Source organism: Sebastes fasciatus, chromosome 15 (assembly GCF_043250625.1).
Source record: "Sebastes fasciatus isolate fSebFas1 chromosome 15, fSebFas1.pri, whole genome shotgun sequence".
NCBI classification, from domain to species: domain Eukaryota; kingdom Metazoa; phylum Chordata; class Actinopteri; order Perciformes; family Sebastidae; genus Sebastes; species Sebastes fasciatus.
This window is the reverse complement of record NC_133809.1, coordinates 17,849,683-17,860,886: the sequence shown is the minus strand read 5'-3', so window position 1 is coordinate 17,860,886 and position 11,204 is coordinate 17,849,683. Positions and strand designations below refer to the sequence as shown.

General features: G+C 40.7%; 1 protein-coding gene across 2 annotated transcripts; it reads right to left on the bottom strand.

Annotated features, from left to right (window-relative positions):
• Positions 1-1,668: 1,668 nt before the first annotated feature.
• msh4 (mutS homolog 4) lies at positions 1,669-9,239 on the bottom strand. 2 transcript variants are annotated; one of them, XM_074661191.1, is made up of 20 exons: positions 8,909-9,239; positions 7,337-7,510; positions 7,099-7,262; positions 6,862-6,972; positions 6,551-6,666; positions 6,294-6,467; positions 6,020-6,192; positions 5,846-5,913; positions 5,602-5,676; positions 5,434-5,498; positions 5,173-5,342; positions 4,948-5,084; positions 4,737-4,840; positions 4,098-4,222; positions 3,298-3,498; positions 3,069-3,187; positions 2,840-2,968; positions 2,443-2,617; positions 2,271-2,359; positions 1,669-1,974 (listed from the first exon to the last, which is right to left on the bottom strand). In XM_074661191.1, exons 1-20 carry the CDS (start codon positions 9,108-9,110, stop codon positions 1,777-1,779), a joined length of 2,769 nt encoding a protein of 922 aa, XP_074517292.1. In that variant the 5' UTR covers positions 9,111-9,239; the 3' UTR covers positions 1,669-1,776. The 2 variants fall into 2 exon arrangements, with proteins under 2 accessions (XP_074517292.1, XP_074517293.1); XM_074661192.1 differs by lacking the exon at positions 6,294-6,467.
• Positions 9,240-11,204: the final 1,965 nt, after the last annotated feature.

Sequence of the window (11,204 nt, the reverse complement as noted above, 5' to 3'; positions counted from 1 at the left end):
TCTTTCTTTAATTAATTCAAGGCAGAATAATAGGACGATCTTTTCCGCGCCACGGGCACTCCATGCACTGACTGTGACTGAATGTTGTGTTAATGACGTCCGTGCGACCAATCAGGTGATGACAGACAATCAATCAACATCAACATTTATTTGTATAGCCCTTTACAATTACCAAAAGGTACCCAAAGTGCTTTACATTAACATCAAGAAATAACAGGAATAAAAACACAACATATCATAAAATCATAAAAAAAAGCACAGGGAAAATGTCACAGCGCTACTAGGTATTAAAAGCAAATCTAAATAAAAAAAGTCTTGAGTTTAGATTTACAAAGTACTAGGTCAGTGATAGTGCGTATATCAGGGGGTAACTTGTTCCATAGTTTAGGAGCAGCAACAGCAAAAGCACGATCACCCCACAGCTTATACCTCGACCTTGGGACTTCTTTAAAAAAGACAAGGATCATACCATCAAGCAGGGAGGGGCGGGGGGTGCGCAGCGCGCTGACAGTCTACAGGTACAGAGCAGGAGGGAGAGGAGGAGAGAAAGAGAGAGGAGTGCGGTGCGCGAATAGCAGACAAGATGAGTGACAGTCGGAAACAAAGCAGCATTTAAAATGATGATATTCTGGAAATTATAAGGTTTAGTATAATTATATTGAATAATTTAAGTGATATATGTGCACACATACTAATCATAGTTCAAAACAACGCTAAATTTGGCTAAATTATTAAAGGCAGAAGTGGTAAAATGAAGAGCCGGAGCCGAAAGAGCCGGCTCTTCTTGGTGAGCTGAGCCAAATAAACCGGTTCACTAAAAAGAGCCAAACTTCCCATCCGTAATAGTCAGGCTGCTGAAGGAACGCTTGTTTTGTAACGCCGCGCACACCGTTCGAAGCCGTTATTACGCAAGGCAATACATGAGATAACCCCGCCTTTTCGAGACACATTCGGCTCCTAAATCTAACTATCAAGAACAGCAATAAGGGGGAGTGGTCATTGTACTTCCCCCAAAGTCCATAAAACACGATTACAAGAAGCACATTATATGCATACTTCCTCTATCTGTGGCATTGAGTGAGTCAATCACACTTCTTTTGTTTCCGTTTCGTTTATCTGTGGGATCTTCTGACCTAACCACACTTGTTTTAATTTCTTATATAGATAGATGTACTTTATTGATCCCAAACTGGCATTGTTGTGTTACAGCAGCAGGTTATCCAAGCAATGTACAGGAACAGTACATAAAATGGACATGTCAACACTAAAGAAATATATCCATAGAATACAAAATATAAAGAACATTGGAATACACTATAAATATACCCGACTACTACAACTAGCATAAAAAAAATCAAAATTATAAACATAGAATAACCCATTATAGCTTCTATTAGTGTATTGTGTTTTTATGTGAATGTGTTTTAATGTGTCCTATCTGGATGTGATATGTTGTGTTTTAATGTATCCTTTTAATAGCTGTTTTGCACATGCGAACCAAAGACACATTTCTGCCTTTTGTACGCGAAAAGCAGACAATAAAGTATTTTTTATTCTATTTAACACATATTCTGCTACAATATTTTACATGGCATTTAAAAAAAAAATTAACGTGGAATTATACTGTTTTTAATAGACTGGCCAAAAAGAAACCCATGAACACTGGAATTCAATATATATATTTAATATCAAATAAGTTAATCACAATACAGGAACAAACACACAATGTGCCCATTAATGATACTCATACTTTCAGGCCTCACCGGGCTGAACCAGTTATTCCTCCTCTGTGTCAATGGACGCTGGCTGCCCTGCTGCCTGCAGCTCTGCCTCATACTGCTTCTTCAGGCCCTTCAGATACATACGCAAGCTGTCTGGGTCCAGTCTGGAGTTTCTGGCAGTCTGCAGCAAGCGGGTGGCCAGGTGGTACACAGCTCTCTGCCTCTGTGTCTCTGGATCACTGTGATGTTTGGCCTAGAGCAATAATAAACCACACCATGGGTCTTGTCTCTTTACTCAGCACTTCTCTGATATAAAGCAGGATTATTTATGGGACACACAGATATTTGTGCTATCTGTCATGAGAGGCCATGGCACAACATTTGACTCTCTCAGGGTAAAGTATTGTTTTTTTTGTAAATTAAAGCTCGACACTGTTGTACAAATGTGGTACATGCTATAAAAGCTAAAATGTACTGTAAATATAAAAGGTCCACAGAGCACGTTGAGGTACCAAAGATGGACACAAAGTTGACCTTCATGAACCATACCAAAAGCTGCTGGCTAACTTTAGAGGCAATCATCTTCGCCTCTTGAATTATGCTTGAAGGAAGCGCAGTCATTTCTGCTGCTCTCAGACCTAGAAGAGCAAAAACAAGCTCTGTAACTAATTTCATGACCAGTCTCAACAGGATTGTATTTAAGATTTCACTGATTCTGTACCATAATGTCTTTCTTCAGAGCACCCTCGATTCAGCAAGTACGTATACACAACGCTCTCTGCGCCAGTGTCACCACTGCGTGTGTGCTGAACCTCCATGTGCTGGTTCTCCACGTTGGGATAAAGAGACTCTAGTTGGCACAGCTCAAGATAGTGTGTAGCAAACAGGGTGAACGCCTGCAAACAGCCAGGAAAACAGCACACACCTTGAACATTAAAACACTGGGAAAAACACGCTGTTCCCGTATTTACTTTACTGCTTTACTGTTTACCCAGGAGGTGTAACGCAACAGACAAAGCACATTAAATGATAAAGATAGCGCATAGGAATCTGATTTATCTGGTTTTCATTTAAGAGAAAGGAGTGTCAGTGCAGGGTTGTATAATTTTATGCTTTACCTTGAGGCTAAGGAGGAACTCACAGACCGAGTGGCAGATGCCGATGCCCTCCTCAGCACTGGTACCACGCCCCAACTCGTCTATGATGATCAAGGACCTGTCACTTACGTTGTGGATTATGTAAGAGATCTTTGGGAGTAGATATGCAGTCAATCATAATGATTTATATCCCTCATATATGTAATTAAAGAATGTGAGCAGCCCAACTGCTAAAAAAACAAGTATATACCTCCTTCATTTCCAACATGAAGGTGGAAGAGTTAGTTTCAAAATCATCATCCACACCAATTCTGGTGAAAATCTGATCAGCAACACGAAAAGAGGCATACTCAGCTGGGACAAAAGAACCTGGAAAAACAATGCAAGGGCGTTACTCAAAAACAAAGCCAAGTCCATGCCTAGCACTGTGCGGCCTTGCACTCCAAATTCATGTGAAGCTGAAAGGTTTGCTTGCTAACCTATCTGAGCCATGATCTGACACAGCGCCACCTGTTTGAGGTAAGTGGATTTGCCGCTCATGTTGGGTCCAGTGATGATGACAAAGTTGCTGCCCTCGGAGATGTAGCTATTGTTCGACACAGGCTCCTGTCCAACCATCCGCTCCAGAATGGGGTGACGACCCTGCTTGATGGCCAGCGTGTCTGTGAACTCTGGGCGCACTGGCAGACACAGCAGAAAAAAAAGCAACAATCAAAAAGACATCTATTTGTTGGTGTATTGTTTATATATAATAAGTCTCGTTCCTGCATTTCATGGGATAATCAAAATGTCATTAAATCAAATTATTAATTGCTAGCTGTTTAACTGAAAGGTGTGTCACAATAAAATAAAAGCTGATTTTTGAGAGAGGTGTGTGCAGCGGTTACAGCCAACTAGCTCCTCTGCTGGGTAGATTTGTCTCAGTAAATACAGCACTCCAGTGCACACTTATGTAACAAGGGTAATCTGAGTACAAGCTGGCTGGGATAGAGGGGGGCAGGCAGTCAGCACATGTCTATGGAGATACGCTTTCAGACAGCTGAGGGCCAGCGCTCGCCACCCACGTGGCTGATCGGGCTGGTGCTGCCCACGACCAACACACACACAAAAAAGAACTGAGGCCAGCAGAGCTGCCAGCTCAGTTTCTGGCTGTCATGTGTGACGTCGGCTGGGTGCTGCCTTGTGTGCACACAGCACTCCCTCAGACAACAGATCAGACTTCTCCGAGGCTAATTTGACAGTTTGACTGACGTGGAAATCAACAGTGATTCATACTTACCATAGTCTGAGATGGTGCATGCGTTGGCCAGTGACAGCAACATGTCCAGCATGGATACGGCATCAGAGAGCTTGTAAAGGCAGTGGATGTGCTCGTGGATGGTGCTCAGAAGTTGACATATCACCCTGTAAGGAGACAGGTTCGATGCTGCATGGGCATAGCACTGGAGGAAAATTAGCTAACAAACACCACCCTCTGGTGGACAAAAAGTAGAACACATTAAATTTATATAAATCAATAAAACTTGCTTGGATAGAGAAAAGTAGAAACTTGCAGTGCCCCCTTTAAATGAGTAATTGGTGGTTAAGGTCTTTGTCAGCCAAGAAATTATTTTTGTGGCCTTTTATCTAGGGATTAAAAGTCAGTTTTTACATCTCTGGCATCAAAAGAATATTACCAGATAAGCTTTGAACTTTTCTGCATAATCACATTCCTCTGTGGAATGAAAAAAAAGTGCCAGCGAAACAATTTGACAGATTTAAACAACTAATTACTCAAGGAAGTCCCACGATTACCCAACTAAGATTTCTTTAGTCGAGGAGAAAACATTCTGTCTTTCAATATTCAGCACAGTGTAATTAAGTGCCTACAATACATTACTGTGCACGTTTGTAAGTCATGGGATCATGATATCCTCACACATAGGACATGTGAAAGATCTCCCTCAGGGCCTCGTCGCAGCGGTCATTCATCTTCATCAGGTCAGCTATAGTGAAGCCGTAGTTGTTCTTATGCTTGGTGACCTGTGGTGGCAGAAACTCAGCTGCTCATTTCATTTAATTTGTTTCTGTTCTTAGTGAATCCGTTAGCTCTCAGTGTTGTCCCAATCCCTGCCTTTAGTGGACTATACCTTGATAAACTCAGGGGGGAGTTTCCCTTCAGGCAGGACCACTCCTTCAAGCTTCATCTGGATGAAGAAACCTCGAGCTGTGCTGAAGCTGGTACGCATTGGAAAACCATATTTCTCCCCCATCTGGTTCACTAGCCCTGTTCAACACAATGCCATTCAGTAAGCTTTGTTGTTTAAATACTATATACAAACCAAAGATATTACGCAAACGGCCAGAACACACACCTGCAATGTCGTCCACTATCTCAGTGTAGGCTCTGCGTGCAATGTCGAGGAACTCGTTGATGTTGGGGCGGACAGCGTAACACTTCTGGGTGCGCATGTTCAGGCTCCCCTTCAGGTAGGTAGTGTCCTCATTGATCACTGTCTTGATCTGCTCTAGGATCATGTCAAACCTGAAGCAGACACAGATATACACAGCGGAAGATGTCTGTAGATAGTATGTGATAGTAAGTGTATATCTGACATATACACAATGCTTGGTACCTGTTGTCTTCCAGGGAGGTGCTGTATGCCTTGAGCAGAGCTGTGTTGCAGTTCTTCAACACCATCTGTTCATAACATTTAATGCTTAAAGGACTTAGTATTTGCATTCTAACTAAATAACAATTAGTACAACTATCTATGGCTGTAAGATGAACAAATCTCACAGACCCTTAACCGTGGCACCAGGTCCAATGTGTGTTTCAGTTGAATGACGTGTGTAATCTTTGCTTCAGCAACCTGAACCTGTTGAAATACAGCAATAGTACTGAAAAGTGCACAGCATTTGGGCATTTAGTTAGTTAAGCATTTTAAAGCACACACGCACACACACATGAATTCACTTCATGACAAGAAATTCCACTGCTATGAAATCATCTTGTGCAATCATGAGTACTGAAAGTACTGTACGTACCGTTTCCTGCTTTGGGATTTGGACAAGAACAGAGAGCAGCTGGTCAATGTCAAGGAAATGACCTATGGCTGAGGAGTGCAAAAGAACACATATTCATATACTGTGTCATGCTCCCATCTCCAGTATGTACATTATTTAATGTGTGATTAAAAAAGGTTAGTGCTTATTTCTGACCATTCTTCAGACCAAAGAAGAGCTCCTCGTCCTGCAGCAGCTCTTGTATGGTGTCCAAGCGTATGTTGATGGTGTCCACATCGACCAGAGGCTCCAGAATATTGGAGCGCAACCTTCTGGCACCACCAGGCGTTTTAGTATGGTTAAGCACCCCTAAAAGAGTATGCTCGCTCCTACAGTATACACAGATAAGCAGAGACTGAACACTTACTGTACATGATTATACAAGCACTACACATACAAACACGACGCTGTCATAGTCTTGCCCTCTTACCTGTGGTCTCTGTTATTGACCACCAACTCCAAGTTAGCAGCAGACGCCGAGTCAATCATCGTTGTCTGTTCACTGCCTTTAAAGCTCACTTTGAGAGACTTGGAGGCGTAGACGGAGTTCTGGATGAACTCTAAATATTTCAGCAAAGCAGCTGCTGCTGCTAGGCAATAATACCTGAACAAATCATGACACTTGGTAATAAAAAAATAGTGTCACAGCAGATCTATTTCTATATATTATTGTACTCAGTGGCGTACTTAGCTTGCACTTCCATGAGGACGGTGCCAAATTCTGGAGCACACAGCTGCTGGATGTACTCCAGTCCTTTCCTCTCGTTAAAATACTTCCTTTGGATAGCTGTGAAAGCTACTCCCTGACAAAAACACATAATAAAATCCAAATATTACTTCACACTTGCAGTTTAACAAGAACAAGTGTCAATAGGTGCACCAGGTCCCAACAAAACAAGAGTGAGTGTATGAGCATGAGTGTACATTCTGCGTTAAAAGTGGGTATTTGTTTGAATGAATTGTGTGTTTTACTCATAACAGCTATACTGCATTGGTACCGGGAAGTTCTCTGTGATGAGGTTGAACAGCTTTGTCCCCTTCCCCTTCTCACTGGCTGTGTCTGGCATCAGTATTTCCAGTGGCACCACGATGTGAATCTTGGTTATGACCTTCAGAAGAGTAACATATGAATGAGACAGGAGTCCCCTTTATTTTAGAGTCTCTGCTGAGTCTAGCCATGATTAACAGCCAATCGAGCATGCAAAGGCTATAGCTTTTGATAATGCATGGCTTACCTTGGCATACGTCCCAGTGTCCGCAAACTGCGAGAGTACAAGCTCTGGATATTTCAAGTTGAGACTGGCCATGCCAATCTCTCCCCGGGCCAAACCGCGCCCTTCAACCACCGCCACAATCACAGTGGCACCCGAGGTTGTGGTCGCAGAGGAGCAACTTGTTGCTGCAAAAACACAGAAACCAGAATAAGAAATCAGCCATGTTGACATATTCAAACAGGATCTAGGGCTGAATTACCGGTGGGATCAGTGAGTGGTGTCCGTGCTGGGTGTGTGCCAGTGGCCCCAGCAGACCCCGGGGTCCTCCTGTGTTTTGGTGTTCCTCCACGGCTGCGTAGGGAGGAGCTGTCCGAGGTGGATGCAAGGAGTGATGAATTTATCCTGCCTAACCTGAAGCTGTGATGTAACTGACCTGTGTCAAGACAAGATATGAGGAGAGGGTTTGTGTCATATTATTACTGACACAATTACTTATTAGTTTCACTTGATGGCCAACATGTTGAAACTGTGGAAAACTTTAAATTCCTCGGTACAGTGCTAGACACCCAGGTGAGCTTCTCAGAAAATACAGAGATGCTCACAGCGACTGTATCTTCTAAGGAAACTTAATGGCCTCGGTGTCAGTCAGCAGATTTTAGAATTAGTATAGTGTGTGTTTTAACCTTTCACCTTCCTACCTGGTACGGTCACCTAAACTGTAGATATAATAATAAACTCTCTATGATTGTGTCAATGGCAAGCAAAATAGTTGGTAAACTCCGAAAGCCCTTGACTCAACTTTTTACAGAAAAGGAAGTCAATCCTGGCGGATAGCTCCCATCCTCTCTTCAGCCAGGTTGAGCTCTTGAGCTCCTGTAGGCGCTATAGAGTCCCTCCGGCAACTAAAAATGTGTTTTAAAAATCCTTCATCCCAAGTACCATCAATATTCTTAACTCAAGAAGGTGACTGAACAGATCTAAGCCACAGACATGAACTGTTTTAATGTGTAACATAACCTGTCTATGCTGTTGTTTCCTGTGTTTGATGAGCCAAAGACAAAACAATAAAGATTTATTTTTATTGTATTCAGTGTTGGAAATTAAGTTTTTTGTTTGGTAGATTTCAAAATCTACCAGCCACTCTGTAGATTACTATTATTTTTTTGTCTGGTCAGTGAAGCAAATCTAGCAGCCACTTGCATATTTTACTAGCATTTGGCTGGTGCTAATTTCCAACCATGATTGTATTGTTTTCTTATTTTATTTTCATTATTTTCTCTGCTTCTTGACATCCTGTAGAGCCATCTAGTGACCACATTTGGCACTTGTCACCTGAGAGTTTATTGGCCTCTTGCTCAGGTGTTTGCAATCATCAATTGTCTGTGTACTCATAAAAGGGAAAGCTGTGTGCTGAGGGTTACAACCTGAAGAAGGCTGTTTGTGCCGCTACGTGTGGGTTGTTACCCTATCTTATATGTACCAGCATTGTTTTTAGCATTGCATCATGAAATAGCCAATTGAATAAAGGGTTTTTTATTTTTTGCCAGAAGAGTGCCTTGGACTCCCCCTTTTTCCAACCATGTATTGTATTGTATTATACTGCAGTGCCCTGCCCAGAGAAAAGGGTTTTAGTATTACAAATGTGACCCCATTATCCTTCTATGATCCACTATCAAAACAAATTCAGACATTAGAGAATTTAATACCATAAATGTCTCTATTACATGTCACTGTCTCTCTCTCTGACGTCATTTTGTAGTCATTGTTGTGACAGTAACAGATGCTAACGTTGTCAGTGTTATCTTAAATGACTGGCTATCAGCGACATCACCTGAGGCCACTCTGGGGAGAGATGGACCACGGCTGGAGCTCATACTGCCTTCATCTAAACTCTGGTGTGAAGAACCGGAGGAAGCTGAAGCGGGACCGTACGAGGTGGTTTCATTTAGTCCGCTTCTGTCCGTCGGGGACACCCCCCATGTCTGTCCACAGTCCGGGGTGTCTCCTACCTCCTCTGTGCTGCTACGAAACATCTTAAAACATCCTAAAAGCAGAGGTACATTAACAAACTAATTAATATATCTGTAACTGGAAATGCTAGTAACAAAAATAATAGTAGACTGCGATCAAATGAGCCCTCGTTTACGCCTATATGAGCTATACGAGCTATCGTTAGCTAGCTACTAGTGGAATCTGAAATACGCGCGCGATCATGTCCAGTCCGAGCATCTAGCATCTGCGCATGTCAGTGACGTCACCCTAAACCGTTACATTAGCTACCAACACATAATTAATATAATTATAATAATGAATTGATAAATAAAACATTAATTATAAGTCTAATGCAGTGAGGGCCAAAGAGCAAATTTACTACGGAGTATTAGGGCCACATTGAGGGACAAAAAATCTGAGATTTACAGAAAAAAGACGTAATATTACGAGAATAAAGTCGTAACTTTATGAAAAAGGACAAAAAATCTGAGATTTACAGAAAAAATACGTAATATTACGAGAATAAAGTCGTAACTTTATGAAAAAGGACAAAAAATCTGAGATTTACAGAAAAAAGACGTAATATTACGAGAATAAAGTCATAACTTTATGAAAAAGGACAAAAAATCTGAGATTTACAGAAAAAATACGTAATATTACGAGAATAAAGTCGTAACTTTAAGAGAAAAAAAGTCGTAATTTTACGAGAATAAAGTCGTAACTTTATGAGAAAAAAGTCATAATATTACGAGAATAAAGTCGTAACTTTACAAGAAAAAAAGTCATAATATTATGAGAATAAAGTCGTAACTTTACAAGAAAAAAAGTCATAATATTACGAGAATAAAGTCGTAACTTTACGAGTAAAAAATCATAATATTACGAGAATAAAGTCGTAACTTTACAAGTAAAAAGTCATAATATTACGAGAATAAAGTCATAACTTTACAAGAAATAACACGTAAATTTACTACTTTATAATATTATGACTTAATTCTCAATACTATGACTTATTATTCATTGTTATTAATTTCCATTTTTAAAAATACACAGGGAGCCACTGGAGAGGGAGCCGCAGGTTGCTGACCCCTACCCTAAACCGTTACCTTAGCTACCAACACATATAGACTCTTTGACCCATGTAACTGGAGATTTGTTGAACCCTATTTAGCAAAACCCTAAAGACTCGTCTACCTATAAAGCAGAGTAACATTATGTTTTTGTAACCCACATTAACTTTACATCTAATAAAGTTATTTGTATGATCAGTAGAGGGCGCTCTAACGCTCTGGGCACAGATTCTGATGAAGATGTTGTAAATTAATTTACATTTGAAACTGTGTTTTTCACTTTCTTCATATCATAAAAAAGAGAGAGACCATGAATGAAATGAAAGCACATTTTACTTAATTGTAGACCAATGCCTATTGGAGGCGCATAGACAGAGAAATGGAAATGGTGTTGATGAGAACAGTGAATACAGTGACATTTATTATCAGGGTATAGTTGTATTTGTATGATTGATTTTGTTACTTTTTTGGGATGTATGAATTGACAATATAAGCAAACCACCAACAAAACCAAAAAAATCTGTTTACACAATTCAATGTTTATGTTGCACAGAAATACCCTACTTAGATTTGTTCATTCGTTGCCAGTAGACAATAATGTTAGAATATAGGTTAGGTAACAAAGGTAACAGCTATCCAAAAGGTTAAGAATGGCAAGAAGAGGAACTAACATGAGTAAAGAGGAAGATTTGAATGAAAGAGGAAGCAGCTATGAAATAGAGCTCACAACTGTAGCCTGTGGTAGACTTTGAGGTCAAGACCATGACCTTATTCTGAAAATATTTGTGTGTATGTAAGTGCCTTGTGGTGGAGGCCTGTAGGACTGTTGACTTGCCATACCTTAGTCTCTATCAATATAGCATATAATAAAATAAGAACATTTTAAGATAATATAAGAGTTGTAACACTTTATGTCATACTTGAGATGGCATACAGGGGCCTGGTTGAAAGCATCTTACAGTTTAATATGACTGCTTGGTATGGCAACTTGAGTGGGAAGAACAAAAACAAGCTTTCCAAAATTGTTAAGATTGCAGGGAAGGTGGTTGGCAAGCCACAAAGACA

Bases quoted from the DNA above. Each gene is read 5' to 3' on its own strand.
- msh4 (XM_074661191.1), bottom strand. From the start codon at position 9,110: ATGTTTCGTAGCAGCACAGAGGAGGTAGGAGACACCCCGGACTGTGGA. The intron at 6,193-6,293 runs GTAAGAGGGCAA...TGTATACTGTAG, and splicing joins GTCAATAACAGAGACCACAG to GAGCGAGCATACTCTTTTAG. The intron at 3,188-3,297 runs GTTAGCAAGCAA...TTGTTTTTCCAG, and splicing joins TCAGATCATGGCTCAGATAG to GTTCTTTTGTCCCAGCTGAG.